Source organism: Sciurus vulgaris (assembly GCF_902686455.1).
Source record: "Sciurus vulgaris genome assembly, chromosome: 1".
NCBI classification, from domain to species: Eukaryota; Metazoa; Chordata; class Mammalia; order Rodentia; family Sciuridae; genus Sciurus; species Sciurus vulgaris.
This window is the reverse complement of record NC_136461.1, coordinates 16,776,013-16,799,912: the sequence shown is the minus strand read 5'-3', so window position 1 is coordinate 16,799,912 and position 23,900 is coordinate 16,776,013. Positions and strand designations below refer to the sequence as shown.

Below are 23,900 nucleotides of genomic sequence, written 5' to 3'. Positions count from 1 at the left end.
CATACCTTGATTGCATCACATTTGATTTTAGTCATATCTAAAATCTAAAAACAGGGGTTTAAGCCTTTAATTTATAAGAACTTTGAACATACAGTAGAATATACAAGCCTGAAGGGAGGTCTAAAATGAAGGTATTTTTATCCCTATTTTAAAAAAAATATTTTTTTATCCTGCCCAAGAACATAAGTTACAGGTACTAGGTTAGAGTCCATAAATTCTGACTTGATTGGTTTTTGTTGGAAAATGTTAACAGCTTTATTTTCAAGGAGATAAAAATTGACCTACTGGAATCTACAGTTTGCTTCAAGCAAATATCACAAATTTGAGATTTCTTTTTTATACCTTTACATAATTTCATCATTAGCATTGAACATCGAATTGGTGGTTCTTAAGGGTTGGAGGGCCTGTGTGATCTTTCAGAACAGTACCTGTGTAGTTCCTGTGTGTTTTGCCCTCTACCTTCCTTTTCCACTTCTTTTGAATTGAGGTTAAAACGTTCCAGGTTACAGTAGAGTTTAGTTGCATAGCTGGTTGAGATTTTCCTTTTTTAAAAAATTAGTGACTATATAACACTTTTACTAGCCTTTGGTTTTCTTGTTGGAAAATATTTGGCTTATAACAGTAGTACTCAATAATTCTCTGAGTTTTAAATGTGGTAAATCAAAAGGTCCATGTGGTTTGGGCAGCTGTTGAATTACAGTCCATTGTTATACCTTAAGTGGTTGAAACATATTGAAGACTATCAATGTTATTAAGCACTTAATTTGCCAAACCAAATGCTTTTCAGATACTCCTGATTAATCCTAAAAGCACTCCTGGAAAATGAGTACTATTCCCATTTTACAAATGAGAAAAAAGTTGTCATTTACAGAATACTTCCATGATACTTACTTTTTGCATATCCTGCTTCATTTCTCAAATCATCTTGCACTATAATGGTAACTTTTCTAAATTAGATTGTTAGACCCCAGTATACAGGCTGGTGTTGCTCAGACTCATTGTATCCTGGCTTTCCAAGTTTCAGTCTCTTTAGATATTTTTCATTGTATTTTATTTTGACCATGTTCCTATTTACAAAGTCTTGGGATTGTATTTTGAAATGGGAACGCTGTGACTTGAGCAATATTTGGGAATAAACCAAGGACATCCTACTAAGAGGACCTTTGAGACTTTTAGGAATCCCAGGAGTGAATACTCATTTTAAATAGTGATGACTTAATAGGTGTGAAGTAAGCAACTTGTTTATCTTTCACTGTTGACATCTGTAAGACATTCTGCTAGTCATGGAAAAGGCACCTTCTGGGGTCTTTTCCTCTACCCGTTCTTCCAACCTTGTTGGTTATCTTTATGATGTTTGTGTATTTGTAAAGCAGTTTCACCCTTGTGTTAAAAGATGGAGATTTTTTTTCTTTTGGAATAAAAAGTAAGGCATGTAAATTCATTTCATTGATAACAGTAGTTTGTAAAGAAGTAAAAGGCCTTTGTATCTAGTTTTTTTTGCAGATCACATTTCTTTGAATGCTGGAGAGTGAAATAATAAACTGGTCTAGGAGCCAACAAATCTTGTTTTTTTTAGATTTTGCTCTGCCTTACAGATACAAATACCCTGATAGACTTTCCCCTGGTTTTAAGAGGTTTTGGAGATATATTCTCCTTGGTTTAAAGTAATTGCCTTTGAGAAATCAACTAAACACTGGGGAAAACTTGCCCAAAACCCTTCACTGCCACCTTGTGCTTTGGGGAGGGAGGGACTTCTTGGGATGTAAGGATAGGTTTGTGGGCCTGCATTCCATTGTAATATATACATACAGGTTCTATCTGCAAACTACTTTGTGATACTTTGTTATCACATGGGCATTGATGTTTCGTGTCTGCATGCTTTCTAAAGGTTATCCACAATTAGTATTTTCTAATTAGCACTAAGGTATGAAACATTCATATGGTCACTGGTCTTCAGCATTATTGGGAGCTTTTGTTGCTTTAACCCTCCATCCCAGGCACTTTTACCAGTTTTAAGTCCCAAGCTAGAAGTCTTAGTACATTAAATGGGTTAGGTTGAAAATTGGTCAGGCTAGTAAAATTGTAGTGCATCAGAGAAGAACTTGGCAATCCTTAGCACTCCTATACACAGAAATCATGCTGGAACTGAAGGAGAAAAAAAAAAGGACTACCTTACCTACAAATTGTTTGCATGGAAAAATAGTCTTGTGTTTACTGGAATTACTCAACTAGTTTAAGCCACCCTATGGTTTGGAACCTGTCCATTAACAAAGCAATTAAGTGTGTGGTTGTTATGATGCTTTTTTCTTCAAAGGGTCCCTTTACATTTATGCTTCAAACACCAGGTACTTGCCAATTTGAGCTCTTTCGTCCCATTTTCTGTAAACTGAAATCATCGGTTTACTAGGCTTTCAAAACTTGTGTAGTTCTTAAAAGTACTGTTTTGGGGAGTTAAAATAGCAAAATGTTTTGCTGTTGGCACTGCTGGAGTCCCAAGTAGCTATTTTAATGGCATAACATCAAACTAATCAAAATAACTATCAAACAGTAAGTTAGTCTCTCATCAAGCCACAGTCACATTTTAGTTAATTATGTATATTCAAAGATTAGGCAGTCAACAGTTTTTGAAATAAAAACAAGCCACTGGGGAGAAAATTTTTATTTAATTTCATGTTTCAAATTCATATCATGTACAATAAGTACTACATAAATTTTGCCTTTAGTATATTCAATATTTGACTTGGGCAATGGTTCATCTAAATTCATTTAGTGAAATACAACTTGGGCAATGGTTCATCTAAATTCATTTAGTGAAATACATCTAAATTCATTTAGTGAAATACATTTAAAATATCAAAAAAGGTGCCAAATTAGAAAGTAGGGCATTATCAGAATTTAATTGGCCCATGCACTTTTCTCACTTGCTATTAGGCTGTTATACTTAGCATTTTCCCTTAAGGATGGTAAAACATGCAAAGGGGGTGTTATGCAAGAAATTACATCTTTTGCCTGTGGTCCCCTGGGTTGTACTTAACTCATGACCCAAAAAAGCAACAAACAAAAACAACCCACTGGCACCAAACACCATTTCCATTTGTATCATTGGTTATAAGAACTGGTGAAAGCCAAAATGAATCTTTGGGTTTATAGACTGGAGGGTGGAGGAATCCTGTACTGCTTTTTACATCTCCTAAAAATAGGAAATGTTCTAGCAGTTTAAACCTTTTTTTTAGTTATAATACAAAACTTATTACACTAGGATTTACTTTGTAATATAGTTTACAACCAAATCAATTATGACACACACACACACACACTGGCACTTTAGCATGAGGGCAAACTTTAAAAACAATTCTGGACCTTTAAAATTAGGCCATAGTATAAAAAAACAGTCCATGGTCTTACATTCAGCAAATTCATACTAAAATACTCTTGTAGGCTAAAGGCCAAGAAGACTTTACATATGCTACAAGTTTATTACATGTATTTACATGGCTCTTCTTTCCTAGGTACTTAGAACTTTCACATTATACAGTTCCCCACTTTAAGCTTTGCAGGGATGAGGCCAGATCACTGTAAGACTAGCCTGTGCAGTGCTGTAATACAAAAATTGTACTTTGAAAGCTATTGAGTGCTCAATACTATTTCTATAAAAATGGTTTTAGTCCATCTATTGGCAGACACCTATCCACTGCAATTAAGAATCAGGGCAACTTGTGCATACTGTGCCTCATTCTAATAAACCCCAAGTGCCCTTTACACATTCATCACTGTGCAATTTAGTAAAATACAACTATTAAAAATTCACATTTTCTCTTGGCAGTGCATTAAGTTGTTGGCGTGTTAACAGTTTGGCTTTCTGGGACATTAAACTTTCAAATGTCCACCTGTTTTTCAATCCTTGTCTCAGCTAGATGCTTAATCTGATTCACTACAAGTAAATCTACTTATCCATGAATTTTAAGTTTTACTATATCCCCCCAATAAAAATAGAAAAAGTTGATTCCTTTAAACCATTCCCCAAATATAAACTTGGTTTTCACTTAAAAGCTATTCAATTCAGAACACTATCAAGTACAGTTAGTTATTTTAAGTTGCACTGATAACCTCCATTACATCACAGTGCACACAATATGTAAAAACAAATGAGATGAAGTTTGATTAATATTCTTACATTAATAAGCAGTTTCACACAAATTAACTCCCTAGTGAATCTCTAATTTGTTTCAGACCAATTGACAACTATTTGTAAACTAAATTTAAACATTAGTACTTTATCTTATTTTATACCTGTACTTTAAGTAAGGTTTTAAGTTGAAATGTCATTATTTCCTTGTCTGAAGGATTAAAGTTCACAGGAACCCAGTGGCTTGGTGGTTTGGGAAGAACACTTGGTGATGGTGGCTCACTAAATTTGGCTCCAGCATAGTTCTGATTAGCTTGAGACTTAAAAAGTAAGCTGGGACTTGATAAGCTAGCATTCCAATTTGGATTACTTGGAAAATTTTTGTTCTTCCCCCCATTTTGCATGGCCTGCCATGCAGCTGTGGATGAATTATAACCATGTCCTCTTTCTTTTTTCTTATGAACAATTTTCATCTGGGAATTCTGATCCTTGGTCTTCTGTCTATTAAGCTGCTGTTGATTCTTACTACCATTTCTAGATTGAGGGGCTGGAATGTTATACCTCTCTCCACCACCCATCTTTCAGCTTCTTTGTCACCTGAAAGTGGAAACAAATATTGAGTCAAAAGTTCAGTACAAGTTCAAACACTAAAAAGTTTCTTTTAAGTTCTTTTTAGCTCCAGAAATCTTGGGGGAGACTCAAAATCAAAGCAAGCCATCCCACTTCATTATATGCACAGCCTGAATTGCCTTTCCTAAGAAAAATGAGCTTACCCACAAATCAGAATGTAAATCTGTTTAAAAACAACTTAGGATGGGTTCATCATAAAATATTTGCCCCATTATGATGTGAGCTTTATACCTTTCGGTCTGCTTTTCCGATCGCAGGATTTCCACTACCTGTCCTCTTCCTTGTTGCCAAGCCCAGGATAATAGGTGTTGCTTTCTGCCGGATCCTCTCCTTTGTCTCAATACAGAAGTTCTCATGGGCCAATCTGCTGAGTTCAGCCTAGAAGCTGAGGCCAACATCTGAGTCTCCTCAGCACACAGGTTTGAGAGAAGTCCTAGCTAGGAAAGAAAAATTACTTCATTCAATTTAAAAAACCTGGAGAAAGTAACCAGTTAAATTCACTGTTTCAAGAACGGCTACTTCCCGAACGAAAGATTTCTAGAAAATAAGCTCTCTGAAAATGGCCTTCTCTGACCTCACAGCTGCCATCACCTTAAGCACTCATCTCATGCCTGGGGGGTTTTAGAAGCGTCTCTGCGATTCCACGACTTTGTTTTGATCCTCTTCCCAGAAGAGATCTTTGCGAGTCACTCACATTCCGTGACCGGAATGTCGAAGCGGCCGGCGCGGGCCACCCCGGGAGCGCCGGCGGCAGTGCGGGGGCCGGGCCGGGCTGCCGCTGCCCAGCACCTTTCCTCAAGCCGCGACACGTTCGCGCGCGCCCACCAGCAACGCCTCCCTGAGGCCACGCTGACCAGGGGTCCCTTCCGTGTGACGGTCGCGGACCCGATTACAAACGCCCCCTTCCTTCCGCGGGGCGCCGGGGCTTGCCAGCTTTAACAACCTCAAGAAACCACAGTTCCGGACCGAGCCCCTCCGGGCTGCGACCCGCTCGGCCCGGCGCAGGCGGCTGCCCTCGCGCCCGCGGGTCCCGCCGGTCCGCCCGCCGGGCTCGCGGCTCGCCCCTCGCCGCGGTCCCCAACAATGGGGAGCGCGGCCGCCAACATGGCCGCGCCGCCGCCACTCACCGACTTCAAGCTCGGACTGCGGCGGCTCCCTCTCGACGTCGAAGCCTCCCTCCCTTTCCAGGGAGAGATGAGGCACGGATCGAACAAAGCTCACGAGCGCCGACGAGCTGGCTGCTGACCACCCCGCGTCTACGACCCGACCTCCTTCTGCCTCTACCAACAAAATGGAGGCGGCGGCGAGCGCAGAAGCGGGGCCGGGGCTCCGCGGCCAATCAGCGCACGGCGGCGCGGGGCCCGGCCAATGAGGAGCGGGCCGCCGCCTGTTGCTGGGGCAGGCCGGGGGCGAGGGCGGGGAGGCTGTTGTGGCGAGGGTTTGAAATGCTCCGGAGGAGCATGTCGGGAATAACTGCCGGGCCGCGGTCGCGGCCGCCTCCGCGCGTGGGGCCTGGGCCGCTGGCCTCTGCAGGGCGGCGCTCCGCCAGCCCTGGCCTCCCTCCCCCAGGGTCGCCGGAGGGGGCGTGCGTCCCGAGCCCGGCCACCGCGTCCCGGAGCCGACTTCCGTAGGCGGGAGACGCTCGGAAAGCCGGTCCCTGCGGCCGGCGCCCGCCGCCCCTCCCTCCCGCGGTTCCTGCGCGTCCCGAACCCCCGGCGCCCAGCCGCGCAGTCGTCCCGCAGCCGCGGCTCCTGCCGAGGCGTTGGCGACGCTCCGGTCCGCCGCGCGCTTCCTCGGCGTGTCCCCGCCGACCCGACTCGCGTTAAAGCCCTCCTGCCCCAGCAGGACCGGCCGTCCCGCCGCCGGCCGCCCGGGCACCGCGCCACGAACTGTGCGCAGAAAGCTGCGGGCGCGCAGCCGGGAACGAGGGCCGCGCCCGGGGCCTGTTCTGGCTCCCGTTGAAAGTGAAGGCGGGTCGTGCCAGGAGGCGCAGGGAAGGGCAGATTTATGAGCCACCCGGAGCGGATGTTTTAAAAGCGAACCCCCGATTTCTGTGAATAGGAGTGGTTCTGGGGCGAAGGCCCCAAGGCGCTCTCGTGGCTCTCTGCTGAGTGTGCGTGCCCGGCCGCGCGCGGGAGTAGGCAGCTGGATAGAACGTAGGAGTGGTTTTTACGGAATTTACGTTCACTTTCTAAGTCTCGCCCCACCTCCCAGTCCAACCCAAACCCTGTGTTCTAGCCATGGATCTGAAGTTACTGCATCTCTAATGATGAAATTCGTTAATGTGATTTGGTAAAACAAGATACTTTTGAGCGAGGGAATTTCTGGTGTTAATCATATTCAAGTAAGATGTAAATGCGACTGCCATCTTCGGGAAGGTGTAATTGTTTCCCCCACACTAGAAGCTTGCTTAGACATCCGGCCAGATAACCAGTTTATACTTAAATGAGTTCAAGACTTTAACATCTGCCAGTCGTGGCTCACACCTGTGATCTCAGTCACTCCAGATGCTGAAGTGGGAGGAATGCAAGTTCAAATCCAGCCTCAGCAATTGCAAGACCCTGTCTCGAAATTTAAAAAATAATAACATTTTTAAAAGGCCCATATAACATTTTTTTCTTTTTTTATAATTTATTTTTTAGAATTTATTTTGATTCATTGTAAACAAATGGGGTACAATTTGTTTCGTCGTACATGGAGTCATTCCATGTGTGTAATCATACATGTACATAGGGTAATGATGTTTGTCTCTGTTATTTTTCTTCCCCCCCCATCCCCACCCCTCTATTCCCTCTATACAGTCCCTCCTTCCTCCATTCTTGCCTCCCTCCCACCCCCCATTATGTATCATCTTCCACTTATCAGATCATTCTTCCTTTGGTTTTTTGAGATTGGCTTATCTCACTTAGCATGATATTCTCCAACTTCATCCATTTGCCTGCAAATGCCATAATTTTATTCTTCTTTATGACTAATATTCCATTGTGTGTATATATAGCACAGTTTCTTTATCCATTCATCAATTGAAGGGCATCTAGGTTGGTTCCACAATCTAGCTATTGTGAATTGAGCAGCCACAAACATTGATGTGGCTGCATTGCTGTAGTATATTTTACTATATTTTTAATATAGTAGTTTTTATATAGAGTAGCCAGTCTGGTTTTGGTGTACTTTCTAATATCTTCAGGTATCTCTCTAATTTACCCCCCTATACACCATCCTGCCCTTTCTCACTATCCATTGATCTGCTCATGCTATTTTTTAAAATTTTATCATAAAGTTCAATCATGGTTCAGAAAAAATTGAGTGAATAACTTTCTCTGAAAAAATATATTGACTCTGTGTAGACTGCAGTTATTGGGGGTGAGGGCAATGGTAACTTAAATTACCCTATTTTCTATTCTGAAAATGACAAAAAGTCAATTTCCAGTCTGATTATAAAGATACATGAGCCTCAGAATGGCTGAGAATAAATACAAAACAAGAAAGGCAAAAGCTGTAAAGCAAAAGGGCATGCAATAGGCTCTTAAGAGAAAAATCTCAGAAGTACCCAAGGTGGCAACAAGGAATGTTTGGCTGGAATTTTAAGTTCTTTTCAGTCATCTTTGTCTTTTGCTCCATGTTTAAGGATGCGCGCGAACTGCATGTAATTGAAATTCCCCTTTTTGTCAATAAGGGCTTCTCTGTACAGCTCACCCACTTCCTCATCTGTAAACCCATCGCCCTGGTGGTCAGCAGCTCTCAGGTAATCCCTCCCGAATGGTGCCAGTAGCTTCTTCATCAAAGCAAGCAAAAGCATTTCTGATGACATCTTGGGGATCTGTGCCATTTAACTTCTCACCAGACATGGTGAGGACCGTGGTGACATCGATGGGTCCTGGAGCCTCGTTCACCATGGCACCCAGGTACTCATCCACGGATTCTCCCCAGTGAGGCAGGCATGCCATGAAATCTTCTTGTCAGTGAAACCGCCTCTGTTCTGGGCAGTCATGTTGAAGGCCTCTTTGAACTTCTGAATCTGCGGTTGATCAAACTTGGCAAACACAGTGGATGTTGCACGCTGAGGGCGCTTCTTGGTGGTCTTGGTCTTTGCCCTTTTGCTCCACGTGGTGGTGGTTAGATTCCTACACAGCCACGAGAATCAAGCACCTTTGCGAATCCTGCACTGCCTCTATCACCACTCTCCAACCCTGAGCCGCTGAAAACCCGTGCTATTCTTTTTAAAAACAGTGACTCTGAATTGTAATACAGAATAAAACCTAAACATTTAGAAAATTACTCAGGTATTTTGCCCTTCAGAATTAGTCTATCACCTCTTCATCTCAAGTGTGAACACACGTGGAGCATTGGCATCTTGTAAACACATATCACACCCTTACGCTGCTGCCTGCCATAGACCAGATTTTTTGTTTGCATCATTTCCTTTTCTTCTCACTCTTAGGTATGTGCTCTTTTGATCACTGTAACAGAAGAATAATCTGGGGCTCAGATGCCTTAAAACTGAAAGACTACAGAGCCCGGGTTCTGTGTTCCCTGTAGAGTCTGTGTCTGCCTCATTTCTGTGTCTTCCCAGCACCTAAAAGGTGCTTTGTGCCCAGCTCAGGAGAACTGACAGTTGCCTGGCTGCCAGGGCCAGCTGGGCAGTATGAGGCCTCCATCCTGCCATCTGGCTGAACTAGGTTCTCTGCCACAAGGTCAAAGTCAGATGGCCCTCAGGAGAGCAGTGTTAAGGATTTTTAACTTGCCCCACTTTCCCAGTACCTTCTCGATTTAGCTCCAGCTCATTCATTAATATTTACCAAGTACCCACAGCAGCTCAGAGTTGACGACGACATGGCAGAAAAATAATACCCTCTTCAGGACATCCAATACAGCCTCTCTCCGTCCCCTGCTGCTTTCTAAAATCAGTTCCACCAACACAATCCAATTAGCTGTTCTCAGTTCAAATAAAATGTTGGTAAATGCAGAATAAATATGCATGTTTAATACAAAACATTTATTTAGCAAAGATTTATCTCATGCTTCCTTTGTGCCAGGTCCTCTGCCAAGCCCTGGGGACACAGCAGAGAATGAGGCTCCACTGGGTCCTAAAGGAGATCAAAAACTGTTCCCTTTACTTCATTTATCAGCGAGGGAAGCTGGTGCCTGGGGAGATAGATTTCCTCCATTCTTCTCCAAGACTCAAGGACAAGCCATGCGAATAGTAAACAAAAAAATCAACCTGCTAACTTGGAGTTAGAGTTAGCAGGTTGGAGTTAGAAGTTAACCTGCTAATGCTAAGGAGGGGATTCCTGCACTTGATAAAATTTTTCATAGGAGAATCTGTTGTGGTTATGTGTCAGTGAAGTCAAAATCAATGAAACTATCACATTAACATTGCCTAATCTGTAAGTAGAAGTTGAACACAAAGGGGCTGGGGTTGTGGCTCCGTGACAGAGCACCTCGCACGTGTGAGGCACTGGGTTCGACCCTCAGCACCACATAAAAACAAAGATATTGCATCCTACCAAAAAAAGAGTCGGACACAAAGAAGTTGCTTCTGAAAGCCTCGCTTTGGAGGATGGGCAAGTCGCAGGCCAGGGCTCACTGATATTTGAGACACTACAGTGCCAGGTTGGCCACAGTTTGCTGTCTAGCTTTCAGGCTAGGTCATTTCCCTGTGAGTGTGTCTATTTCAAACCAAAGGCTGGTGTCGTCCTTTTTCTTCCTCAAACTCATCTATGAATTTCGAGTGTCAACTGTGAATGACTGCAAGTCTGTCAGCTGATGGCTTATTTGCAGCAAATTCTTGGAACCTGCCAGAGGATAAAATGGAACACCTGCCCCATGTTTGGACATGCTTCAGAACTTGGATTCTGTTGCCAAACTGGTATCAAAACACCCATCCCTCTCCACATCATGAGTTCACTTCCTGGGGAAGCATCTGTGGTTCCTCCTATAAGCTCACACACTGGAGAAGTGGCAAATCTGTTGTCAGCCATGACAATCATCTCGGTCTAATTACTCCATGGAGCACAGGAAGTCTGTGCTAACCTTCTGTGCCTCCTGAGACTCTGGTCTGGGAGTTCAACATTGAAGACCTTCGAAGGATTCTGATGCTCAAACACCATCCGAGAATACCAGAACTTTTGGGGATGTGCACATGGGTCTTTGAAGTCAGCCACTCCCAATATTCTGTTCTAGTTGCAAACTACTGCTGTAAGCTTTCCCAAGGGTCATCTGGTGTAGCGCTGCATGTCTGAAGGAGCCCCGCTTATGTAATTCTTGACAAGAAAGTGAGAAAATAGCTCCTGAACATCCAGGGTTATTTAGACAATCCCTTGCCCCCTTTACTGGGAAATTGGCCACAGGGGAACTCTACCAGTGAGCTACATCCCCAGTTCTTTTTATTTTGAAACAGGATGTCACTCAACTACCCAGGCTGGCCTCCAACTTGAGATCCTCCTGCCTCAGCCTCCTGAGATTGGTGGAGTAACCACCGTGCCTGGTTTAGATTTGCTTTTAAAAGTGTTAATCACACAGGTGAACTCCCAGGCTCTGCCATCAGGCTCCTTGCTTGTCTGTTGGTCCCAGCTGCTCATTTTTTGACCCACTTCTGGATCTGAGCCTCTAGTCCCTCAGACCAGAAGCTGGGTGAGCCCAGAGTTGGGCAGTAAACTTGAGAAGAATGACCAAGAAAGACCGAGACTGGTAACTAGGTCGATAGAGGGAATCTGGAACATACCAAGGGACAAAATGGAATAGAGGAGTCGTCGACTTATGTTTAAGACCGTAACAATGCCTGTCTCCCAGTGTTCATATCCTTGGCATGAAGAGGACACATGCAATCCCCGGGTCAGAAATAATGGGAGCAGAGCTGGCTGTGTAGCTCCGTGGTAGGAGCCCTTGCCTAGCATACGTGAGATCCTGCGTTCCATCTTCAGCACCGAAAATTTTAAAAATAAAATTAGAAAGAAAGAAAAGTCAAAGTGGAAGGTGCCAAAGAAAATCCAGTAAGATGTGAAAACTCTCAAGCTCCCAATGTTTGCTCGCCGGCCATCTCTGAGTTCTTGGAAACACATTCACTGCATCACTTTCTACTTAATATTGTAAGAGCCCCTTGTGTTTTTAACTTATTCTAAATCTACCCCTTCAGAATGCTTCCATATCCATCATTTCACTCCATCCGACCAAATAGGCATGCCTGCCATTCTACAGATGAAGAAACTGAGGCTCAGAGATTCTTGCAGCAGATTCTCAAGTTTGCAGCAGAGATCTTGTATTGTTAGCATTTTCATTAAAGTTTTGTCTTGTTATGTAACACTTTTAACTGTGAAAAGGCAGGTAAAAATAACAAAAAAACTTAATGTCTCATCTACCAGACGTAACCGTGGTTCACTTATTTTGTGGGGGCAGGGGAATGCTGGGGCTCCAACAAAGGGCCTCATGCATGCTGCTCGTGATCTACCATTGAGATACACCCTCAGCCCCAATCTTGGTGCTTTGAAGTAATGTTCATTCAAACAGCCTTTTTTCTGTACTGAGAAACAGGATCAGTAGTAGTGATTGACTCCAAAGCCTATTCAGAGTCCAGTCTTAAAGCTCTGGTTTCCTAGCATGTAACTGACTTTGGCAGGGTATTTAACTTCTCTGTGCTTCCATTGTCTTCTCTGTGAGAGGAATAAAAACAATACCTACCATTCAGTAACACTTAGTGTGCAGATGAACTAAATCAACATCACTGACGTGCTCACAAAGCCCTCGATTACTGAATGTTTTTGTTTTCTTTACAAAAATGATTATAAATGATATGTGTTGTTTTGTTACCTGTCTTCATTCACTGTTGAGGCTGTGTATTGTGAACGCGTTTCCATGTATGCATGGTTATTCCAGAACTTTCTGTTGTGATCATCTCTCATTCATTTTATTATCCTCCACTATTCCCAATTCTTTGCATATTCCACATGCTAAAGTGGAATATCCGTATAGATAAAACTTCATTTCTTTAACTAAATTTCCTTTGAACAAATTCCCAAGAGTGAAATTACTAGGTACAAGGTAAGTATAGGAGATAGGATTTTGATACATATTACCAAATATGTCTTCTTCAACATATCCACGCAGGACCCCACCGTCTGGGTACAAATAAGGTCCCAATTTCCAGCTTTGAGGATGCTATTCCCCTCCTTGTTTTTCACAGCTGCTTCTCTGACACTGGATCTGTAAGAGAAGCTGGTGAATACATCAGCCAGGCATGGTGCCGCACACCTATAAGCCCAGCTGTTTGGGAGGCTGGGGTGGAAAATCCCAAATTCAAGGTCACCCTGGGCAACGTAGACCCTGTCTCAAAATAAAATCGTAAAAGGGCTGGAGCACAGTGCTTGTGCCAGGCCCTGGGTTCAGTCAAGCCCGGCATCACCCCGACACAAGACCATGTTATATGTGGTCCTTTATAAAATAAGCCTGTGGAACAGCTCTTTCTTCAGGGTAACATGGAGCTAATAAGGGCTACTTATTTATCACAGTTGACAGCTTTCATAGCTGTCAATTTGGCAGTTAATGAGCCACAAACATCTGGAATTTTCCACTGACTCAGACAGGCCAGTATTTGTCCTCTGGCTCATTGCTTGGATTTGGGAAGAGGCTGTAAATCAAGCTTCCATGGCCCAAGAGCCTGTATTTTGCCATAGCAGAAACAAAACAAAACATATTGACAGAGTTTTATAGCTCATTAAGACCGCTTGGCCTAGTTGACAGCATGGTGTGCCTTCCACTCTGGAGAAGGGCAGACAGCAAGGGAGTGTCCATTACCAACAGCCTCTTAGACACTGCGAGCTGAAGGGCATTCTGATCTCTGATTCCAGTTCACTGGGGGTGGATTTTTTCAACATCTCTTTGCCTTTGACTGGCAGCTCTTTATTTTGTCATAACTGTTGCTTATACAATTCTTAAGTACAGTCTTCCACATATTACAAAGTCTGCTCGTTAGATAATAACAGTAAGGACTGAGCACTGTACTAGGGGCAAGACTAAGCCACTGTGTGCATCTTACCTCGTTCTCCCCAATCCTACTGAGGTCAGAGCTATTATTGTCTCCATTTAACAGATGACAAAACTGAGGTTCAGAGTGGTAGGTTCAGTGATTTACCCAATGTTATGGTGTCTCCCAAAACCTTATATGTGAGACAATGCAAGAACATTCAGAGGTGAAATGATTGGTTTATGAGATCCTTAATCCAATCAGTGAATTAATCCACTGATGGAGATTAACCTAGTGGTAACTGAAGGCAGGTAGGGTTTGTCTGGAGGAGGTGGCTCCCTGGGGACAGCCCTTTGGAGTATGTATTCTGCCCTTGTTCAGGGGGCTGGTTCTCTCTCTCTGCTTCCTGGTTGTCACATGAGCCACCTGCCTCTGCCACACTCTTCAGCCCTGATGTTCTACCTCATCTCAAGCCCCAAGGGATGGAGCCGGCTGTTTGGGCGGAGACTTCTGAAACCGTGAGCCCCAAAATAAACTTTTCTTCCTCCAATTGTTCTGGCAGGTCTTTCAGTCACCGTAAAAAAGCTAACTAAAATACCCAAATCACCTACATAGAACTTAAACCTGGGTCAATCTAAGACCAAAGGATTTTTTTTTTCTTTTGCCGCTTGCTTCCTTTCTCTTTCTCTCTCTCTCTTTCTCTCTCTCTCTCTCTCTCTCTCTCTCTCTCTCTCTCTCTCTCTCTCTCTCTCTCTCTCTCTCTCTCTCTTTCTTTCTTTCTTTCTTTCTTTCTTTCCTTCTTTCTCTCTTTTCCCCTCACTCTTTCATTCTCTTTTTCCCCCTTGCTGCAGGGTCTCACTGTTGCCCAGGCTGGCCTGGAAGCCTAGGTTCAAAGGATCCTCCTGCCTTAGTCTCCTGAGTGCTGGGACCATAGACACCTGCCACTGTGCCCTACTCTGATACCCAAGCTTTTGTGTCCACCATCCTGCTGCCTTAGCACAGTCTTCAGAGTCCCTGTGCCTAGGAAGTGCTCAGAATGAGCAAGCCACCTCTCTGGGTCCAGGTTCTCATCAGCCCAGTGCACATATGTCATTGCCAATCAGAAAGGAAATAAAGGCCAGTCACCCTGGAGCATGCGTCAGCCACTTGGGAGGTTGAGGCAGGAAGATCACAAGTTCAAGGCCGGACTGGGCAACTTAGTGAGACCCCGTCTCAAAATAAAATTTAAAAAAATTAAATTAAAAAGACTGGGAGTATAGCTCAGTGGTGAAATAGTTCCTGGATTCAATTCCCTGTACCACCAAAAAAAAAAAAAAAAAGAGAGAGAGAGAGAGAGAGAAAAGGTAAGGAAGCCTATACCTCTGGTCTGCATGTCCATCTTTAGCTAGTACCACACTGTTTTGATTATTGTGGTTTATAATAAGTTTTGAAATCAAGAAATATGGGCCCTCCAACTTCAGTCTTCTTTTCCAAGATCGTTTTGGCAGTTTGGGGTCCCTGACATGTCATCATTTTTGCTAGACTCTATTTACTAGAAGCTAGTCATTAGGTCCACCCCATTCTCAGAAGGAGATTTCACAAAGGATGTGAATTCCAGGAGACAAGGGCCATTGAGAGACATTACAGGAGCTTCCCACCACAGAGCTAACATCTACCCATGATTTAATATCCTAAATCATATATACACACACTCACATAACCCTCATGAATCTGGAACGATTATTACACCTAGTTTGTCATAGAGGGAATTGAAACCTAAAGAGATCCAACTGTCTACCTGTGGCCCCACATCTGCAAAATGATAGTGCTGGAACTGAAACCCAGTCTGCCCAGCTCTGAAGCTGTATTTTTGCCAGGCACAGTGAGGCACTTGCAGCCTCAGTTACTTGGAAGGCTGAGGCAGGAGGATTACTGGAGCCCAGGAGTTGGAGGCCCAGCTGGGCAGCTTAGGGAAACCTTGTCTCCAAAACACAAAACAAAACCAAAAACTATGCTTCTGAACCATGGCACACATGACTGCTGCTTCAATACGTCAGATGAATGTGAAATATTATCCATCATAATTTAGAGCTTTCCTATGCATTTTGCAAAAGTCTCAGTTTCCTCCTTGTCGGTAGAATGAGCGCCTTCAGCTGCACTTAGCATTAGTCCAACAACTGGAGAAATCCTTCTATTTCGGTTCAATGTCAACTTCTGGAAGTTTACTACCCGCTGTGGAAAAGGGAAGACAAAGCCACCCACATAAGCACGTTGAGGAATTCCCCTTCTGGCCACGCTGGAAACTATTTATGTTCTCTGGGTTTCCATAAGGAGGGCCTTAGTCTGAAGGAAGCTTTTGGACCTAATTTCTTGGGCATCTGCTGACTAACTTCAAAATCTCACTCAAATTTCCCCAGAGTTTCTGGGTCAGGTCACACAAGAGAACTTTGTGAAAACAAGTTTCCACAGAGAGTTCTGGTTTCAAATAACTCCTCCTCCCAGCTCCTCCTCAGTCAGAATCTGACACTTGGAAATGGGCGGCCTCCTTCCCACCCTGAGGAATGTGTCAGGGAGGGTCCCTCGGAGCCTTAAAGTCTCTTTGCTTCTCTTTCTTCCCCTTCTTTGGTGACCACATCTGCAAACTCTCAAGAAAGAAAATGTTGGGTTGGATTTAAAGCCCCAAGTAGAAAGCTTGCATTAGAAGTGTTTCAGGAATGTTGGGGGATTTTAAAATGTGTTTTTAAGGCGTTCTTGTTTTTATGAGCAGATATAATTGCCTTAGTGCTTCAGCTTAAAGGAGGAATCTAGTCCATTCAAATATTTTCCCTGAGCTCCAGTTCAGTCCTTGGTGCTGGGTTAGACGTTAGCTAGGTTCAGGGATGAATTAAGACATGGAGCTTTGCCAGAGGGATCCAGAAAAAGGAACAATTAGGTGTGCTATAAAGTAGAACAGGCCAAGTGCTATACAGGAGTTATAAGTAGCTACCAAAATGTTTCCTCACCTCTCTCTGCACACGGCCCTGCTTTCCAGTACAGAGTCCATTCCCAGACTTGCACAATCTATCTTTGGAGTTTTGCCCACGGGAGCTGGTGTTTTGAATCCCAGCTCCGTCACGCAGAGGATGCATCACTGAACATCTCCCGGGCCGCTTTCTCTACATAAAATGTATGGATCTCGATTGACTAGTTCTGTCTGCCACGGACAGGTAACTAAAGTGTCAGCATGCAGGCCTGACGCCCAGTCCCGTGACCCTGCATCTCTTCTCACGGGGGAGGATGCTGGGAGGCAAGCACCAAGAGGACCAGGATTTTGAAATAGTTCAATCAACTTTCTTCTCCTGGAAATTCAAGATAAGCCTATCCGCAGCTCCTCTAGTTAACTCTGGGTCAGGAGTGCCCAGTCACTTGGACGCTTGGGCATCTGTGCAGAGTGGAACCTGCAGCTGCTGAGCCCAGTGGCAGGAAGCACCTCACTCTGACCCATTTCCCTTAGCACTGTGTGGGGACCTGGATTCTCCCAGGGCCTTCCTTCTGCCACTCCCTTCCTTTTGGACATACTTTTGTCCCCAGCCCTAAGTCTCTTTGTCCTCCCTCCACTTCCCTGAGTTCTTGCAGGGGTCAGTGAGGGGGATATCAGGAAAAGCCACCCCTCACAATGCCAGGGGCTTGTCACTCCTTGGAGGCTGCCTTTTCCTGACCCCGTTCTCTGTGTCTTGCTCATGGTACCAATGGCGCCTGAGCCTCTGAACACATCTTACACATTTTTGTCTCCCCGAGCACCCCCAGCTTCTAGATCCATAAGAGGATAAATAAACACCCGCTTGCTAAATGACAGCTCTGGCCAGTGGAGGAGTGAAAACTGATCGATTGAAAAGCGGATGTGTGGAGGGAAGACTTCCTGGAGGAGGAAGAACTGGAGCCGGGCCTGGAAGAAGTCAAGGTCAAGCAGATGAGCAGAGGGCAGAGAGCACCACAGCTGGGGGAACCAAAGGTGGGGTGGTGGACACGCAGGCAGACTAGAACCCCAGACTAGAGAGGAGGCCCTCCAACAGCGCTTTCCAATTTCAGTGTGATCCACGGGCGAATGATAAAAATGGCCTGTAATTCCATCGACTCAGGAGAGCCAGGCAGCGGGATCACAGGTTTAACGCCAACCTGGTCAAGGTAGTGAGACCCTGTTCAAGATAATTTTTAAAAAAGGGCTGGGGATGTAACTCAGTGGTAGAGCACCCCTGGGTTCAATCCCCAGCAGGAAAGGAAGGAAGAAGGGAAGGGGGTGAGGGAGGGAAGGAAGGAGGGAGGGAGGGAGGGAAAAAGAAGAAAGAATGAAAATAGCAAAGAAAATAGAGCCTACACCTCATGGTAAGGCTATTGCAGTTTCATGAAATTGATGTTGCAATTTTGCAGACAGTATATATCCAGTATATATATAATCCAGTATATATATAATCCAGTGTATATATAATCCAGTGTATATATAATCCAGTATATTTATATACTGGATTATAATTAAAATGAATCTTCATATGAATTTTTTTATTTGATTTTAATTTTTTCCCCGTGACGAAAATTTTCTTAACTCCCTGTGGAATCCAGCCTGTTCATTCTGCAGACTGGGGACCGGGACTCAGAGGCAGAGTTAAGAGAGGCCGAACTCTAGGGCAGGGATCACTTGGGTCTCTCCCAGGACTCTCTCCATTCCCTCCCTCCTTTCTGCACTAAGGGAACAGATAGGAGTGAGCTCTTAAAGACTAGGACTTTTATTAGTTTTACTATTTAAGGACACTCAGCATCTATTCATTCAACAAAGATTTTCTGAAGTCCTACCGAAGGTTGGATATTTGTGCCACATACTGGGTGGGATGAAATTTTCAACAGTGGTATGGGACTTACTACCTGCCATTAGTTTTCCTTTGGTTTAATTATTAAATTTTTGTTCAGACTGGGAATGTTAAGGAAAAATTATTCTCACTTTTTTTTTTTTTTTTTTTTTTTTTTTTGCAGTGCTGGGGATTGAACCCAGGGCCTTGCAGTTGCGAGGCAAGCACTCTACCGGCTGAGCTGTATCCCCAGCCCCTTGCTTTCCTTTTCTTTTCTTTTTTTTAATGGTAAGGAAGGGCTGGGAACATAGCCCAGTGGTAGGGCACTTGCCTAGCATGTGCAAGGTCTTGGTTTGCTCCTCAATATTAGAAGAAGAAAAAAAGATGAGACTTTGCTGAAGACTGTTGTAGTAGCAGAGAGACATTGGGGCTTAACTCTGAATACATCAAGGACCAGTGAGGGTTCACAGCCAAGGAGCAGAGTGGGGGGATCAGTAGATGGACATCACTAAGAGAAGACATCAAGGATTGGGGACTCTCGCTAAAGGCAGGCCAAGGATTTCTACATCAAAGGTGGGGCTTGAGGAGCATGGTCATATATCATGGTGGGGGAACTGATATGGAAAGCTCAATCCTGGTGCAGATCCAAGAAGGAGGATAAGGTTTTGAGAAAAAAGAAAAGGAAGTTTTTATTGATTTGCTAACAAGGGAGAAGGCAGCGGACTCACATCTCAGAGACCATGATTCTGTCAGGGGCAACAGTAGGTTTTTAAAAGGGGACACAAAGGCTAAAAAGTTCCAAGTGTTCCTATCAGGACTCATAATTGATATCCAGATGGTAGCCTCGAGAGATGGCCGTTTCTTAGATCTGCTGGTTCCAGCTCCCAAGTCGGAATTTCTTCATTCCTGAGTTAGTGAGCCAAAGGACAGATAACTCCGCCCAGGACAGAAAGATTGTTAATCTTTTTCTCCAGAGGTAAGAGAGGGGGAGCAGGAAAAGAGGAAAGGAAAAAAAAAAAAAAAAAAAAGGTCAGTTTTAAAATAAGCCCCTAAGTGGTCAAGCAGCCATGTTTATATTCAAAGCAGGAAGTGGACTCTTGTTCCAGGATGGTTTTAAAGGATTCTAAGATGGGGCTGGGCAGACCAAAGACAAGACAGAGCCAAAGTCAACACCTAGTTGAAAAGACAAGGAACCTAACTAAAGTCTGGCCAAAGAGAGAATCTTGGTCAGTGATAGAATCTGTATTTATCTTGTGTTTACATTAGTCCCTGTTATTTATCTGGTGCTTTCTTTCTTTTTCCTTTTTTTGACATTTAATTGCTAGGTAGTATAAGTATTAGGAAAACTGAGGTTTAGGACATTAAGTAACCCAGCCAAGGTCACACAGCTGTGCAGTGGCAGAACTGGGAAGAGGCCCAGGTCCATCTGGCCCAGACCGTGTGGACGCTGAGAGCCAGAATCTATTTTGAAAATCCAAATCTAGTCTTCTGCTACCAAAGACATCTGCCATGGTTCCTTTGGGGGTAGGAGGCTCTGTCCTGCTGTCTGAGCCCTATGGTGAGAGTGCAGGCTAAGAGCCCTGCCTGCTCTCAGGCCAGCCCAGCGTCTACTCCTAGAGCTGACACCCTGGGCGGGCAGGGCGGCATCTGCCCACGTCTGGCCGGGGCAGGTTTCAGATCCTGGAAGCCCAAAGTCTGGCTCACACTCCGGTTCCTTCACTCAGCCCTCGGACTGATCTCTGCCACCATCTCTCCTCTCCCCGGCCCCACCAGCAAGCTGGGCCCTGAACACCTGGGCCCTGAGCTCGCTCGCGGCCACCAAGAGAGATACATCTAAAGTCGCCATGGCTACCACCCGGTGCGAACTGACATCAGGGGGCAGTTTGGGTTTCTTCCTTACATTATATTGAGATTTCCAAATGTTTGAATTCTTACTTCCTTAGGGGGACCCCTTCAGTCTAGGGCTCACGACTCTGGTGCTCTGCCAGGGCCCTGCTCCGCGAGCTGATTGTCCTCCTACCCCCAACACGGCTGACCCCATTCTGGGAATCCCTAGGTTGAAAAGTATCCTTGACTTTAATCGTGTCCTTGCAGGGCTGGCTGGGGCTCAGTGGTAGGTGCTTGCCCAGCATGGTCAACGTCCTGGGTTTGATCCCCAGCATGGCAAAAAAACAAGTAAATAAGTGTGTCCTTAAGAAGTGTGCTGTAGCCAGGTGTGGTGGCACACCTGTAATCCTAGGGACTCAGGAGGCTGAGGCAGGAGGGCGAGGGTAGCAAGTTCAAGGCCAGCCTCCACAACTTAGTGAGATCCTGTCTCAAAAAATAAAAAGGGCTGGGGATGTAGTTCAATGGTAAAGCACCCCTGGATTTAACCCCCAGTACCAAAAAGAAGAAAAAAAAAAAGCATGGTGGGCATTCTCTGAACTCATTACAGCTCTTAGAAAAGTGCCATTTTTAATAACTTTATTATATTCCAACAAATAGATGTACCACACTTACTAAATAATTCCTCCCTTATTGGACATTTAGATTATTTCTTGGTTCTATCATAAATAATACCACTATGAACCTCTTTGTTCATACGACGACGACTTTTTAAATGTAGATTTCTGCACATCAAATTACTGATTCAAAACCATGGACGTGTTTAAAATGATTCATGAGAGTGACAAAAACTTGACACACATTTTTTTCACATGACACCTACCTTACTCTTTGAAGCTTCCTAGGCTCAGAGGGGTCAAGGTTGCACATGTCACACAGGGACAGGAGCTGGCTAGAAATGGAACTTTCAGGCCCACTTCAGGCCTTGCTCAGTCTGCTCTGCAGGTGATTTTGATCATGTGAAACTAGAACCTTTGACAGTCTCCAAGTTCCTCTTTTTTGATGGGGGAGTCCCAGGGATTGGACTCAGGGGCACTCCACCACTGAGCCACATCCCCAGCCTGTTTTGAATTTTATTTATAGACAGGGTCTCACTGAGCTGCTTGAGGCCTTGTTAAGTTGTTGAGGCTGGCTTTGAACTCTCGATCCTCCTGCCTCAGCCTCCCAAGCTGCTGGGGTTACAGGTGTGCACCAACTGGCCCAGCTAGTGTTTTAAAAGTGATAACAGTACAACAGGGATTTGTTTTGTTTTGGTCCTCGAGGTTGAACCCAGAGCCTAATGTATGCTGATCACCTGTCCTACCACTGATTCACGTCCCAGCCTTTTTATATTTTATTTAGAGGCGGGGTCTCACTAAATTGCTTAGGGCCTTGCTAAATGGCTGAGGCAGGCCTCGGATTTGTGATCCTCCTGCCTCAGCTCCCAAGTCACTGGGATTACCAGGTTGCACCACTCTGCTGGCCTATATTCCAGGGTACTAAGGGCACAATAGAGCAAGTTATCCCCAAGGCTTGCAGACGCATGTTGTTTTTATTTTCCCCAAATAATTCAGGGACCAACATCCACATTGGACCCCAAAGCAGTCAGATAGTCCAGACATGATCAAGGCTGCTTCCTGTAGACTGGTAGGAATAGTAGCCTCCCAGGAACATTCCTCACTCAGCCCAGTAGCAGCCTCACTCTGGGCCCCTGCACAGTATAGACACATCCAGTAGATGGCAGTGTCCCCCAGCACAAGGGCCAGTGAGGCTGGTTTTCTGAGCAGAGGAACCCATTACTGGACCCTCACTTGCAAATGCACCAGAGAAAAAGAACAGACGCTCCCTGGGTGGGCCCATGAGCCCTGCCAGGGCACCCCGGGGACTCGGAGATCCTGCCCCTTACCAGCCATACTGTCTAGTGCCATCCAAGGTGGGTCTCAGGACCTGCAGCATGGACCTCACCTGGGAGCTGGTTAGGGATCCAGATTCTTTGGTCTCACCCCAGAACTAATCGGAATCTCTGGGGCCTGGGCCAGCCCTCTGTATTCTAACTGGTTAATCAATCTCTGGTTGATTCAGTTGCTTGTGGAAGTTTGAGAAGCACTTCTTATCTTCAACTTCCTCGTTCTAGGAACGGGGAAACTGAGACCAGACAAAAGAAATGACTGTCACATGAGAACTCCTCGGTTTCCCGAGAACTCGGTTTCCCGGTATTCTTTCTTTCTTCCTTCGTTCATTTCTTTGCTCCTCCACGCACCCCGGCTGCCAGCACACACTCCGACTGCAATGGAGAGTTGGCACGCGGGTTCCACCACACTATTCTTCACACGCCTCCTCAAAGCTGGGGTCTAGGAATCAGGGTCCTGGAGGCCGCAAGACCTGCTGGAGCTCATCCAGCTCACTCTAGTGTCCAGTTCTGCAGCTTCTACAGAAGTCAGATGGAGGCTGCAGGAGGCCCCCAGTCTGTGTCTCCCCTGGGCTTCTTTGTTCTTTGTTGGCACCCCAGGGTTCTCTGTCCCAATTCCTTGCTCTTGGTAGAGGCACAAGAGCTGAGGCTATCATGGTGCATTCCCACAAGGTTTTATCAAATTAAAAGTGCCCCCAGCACCGGGTTTGCACCAAAGGGGCCAAGGCTAGGTCCAGACCAGGGTTTCTCAAACTTGGCATGGTAACGTCTTGCGCTGGCTGCATCAGGACTAAACTGCCCACAGAAGGATATTTAGCAGCATTTTTGGTCTCTGCCCACTAGAGAACAGCAGAACCCCCCTACCAGGGTAAAACAACCAAAGAAGGCTCTGAGCATGGCTAAATGTCCACTCTGCCTAGAGTTTCCAAGTAACTTTTAATTTCAGATAAACAATAACTTCCTTTTGGGTTTTTGTTGTTTGGTTTTGGTACCAAGGATTGAATCCAGGGTACCACTGAGCCACATCCCCAGCCGTTTTTATTTTTTATTTTGAGACAGGGTCTTGCTAAGAGGCTTAGGGTCTTGCTACATTGTTGAGGCGGACGTTAACTTGTGATCCTCCTGCCTCAGCCTCCTGAGCCACTGGGATTATAGGCGTGTCCCACCAAGCCTGGTGAAAATGTTTTGTCGTTGTTGTTGTTTGATCGAATAGCATTTTGCTTTTGTTTTTTGGCGCTGGGAAGTGAACCCAGGGCCTCATACATACTAAGCACATGCTATCCCACTGAGTGACACTTTCCAACCCCTCACACAGCATTTTTAAAAGATTTGACTTTGTATTCTACTTTCTAAACTTAAATTTGAAACATTTGGCAGTTGGGTCTGCACTGCCAAGTGGAGGAGAGCTGAGGTGCCTGCCCGCTTAGGCACCAATAGTCCCCTCTGCCCCATGGTCCCCCCTACTCCCTCTTGTCCCATACCCATCTCCCATTTATGGTCTCTGCCTGGCCTCTGTAGGTATCCACACTTCTAAGCTCTGACCTCATAGTGAGGACACCTGGAGTGGAAGGAATGTCCTTTTGGGGAATCTAGGTAAGGCTGGCACATTATCCC

At 45.0% G+C, this 23,900-nt stretch overlaps 1 protein-coding gene and 1 pseudogene across 3 annotated transcripts; both read right to left on the bottom strand.

Moving 5' to 3' along the window:
* Positions 1-604: 604 nt before the first annotated feature.
* PNRC2 (proline rich nuclear receptor coactivator 2) lies at positions 605-6,059 on the bottom strand. Of its 2 annotated transcripts, none has more exons than XM_079115493.1 (4): positions 5,884-6,059; positions 4,988-5,193; positions 2,782-4,723; positions 605-2,739 (listed from the first exon to the last, which is right to left on the bottom strand). In XM_079115493.1, exon 3 carries the CDS (start codon positions 4,702-4,704, stop codon positions 4,285-4,287), a length of 420 nt encoding a protein of 139 aa, XP_078971619.1. In that variant the 5' UTR covers positions 4,705-4,723; positions 4,988-5,193; positions 5,884-6,059; the 3' UTR covers positions 605-2,739; positions 2,782-4,284. The 2 variants fall into 2 exon arrangements, with proteins under 2 accessions (XP_078971619.1, XP_078971620.1); XM_079115494.1 differs by having other exon boundaries at positions 4,988-5,189.
* Positions 6,060-7,992: 1,933 nt separating this feature from the next.
* LOC306670515 (myosin regulatory light chain 12A-like) lies at positions 7,993-9,476 on the bottom strand (annotated as a pseudogene). Its single transcript has one exon. The product of its transcript is annotated as a myosin regulatory light chain 12A-like (transcript).
* Between the last annotated feature and the right edge of the window lie 14,424 nt (positions 9,477-23,900).

Bases quoted from the DNA above. Each gene is read 5' to 3' on its own strand.
- PNRC2 (XM_079115493.1), bottom strand. From the start codon at position 4,704: ATGGGTGGTGGAGAGAGGTATAACATTCCAGCCCCTCAATCTAGAAAT.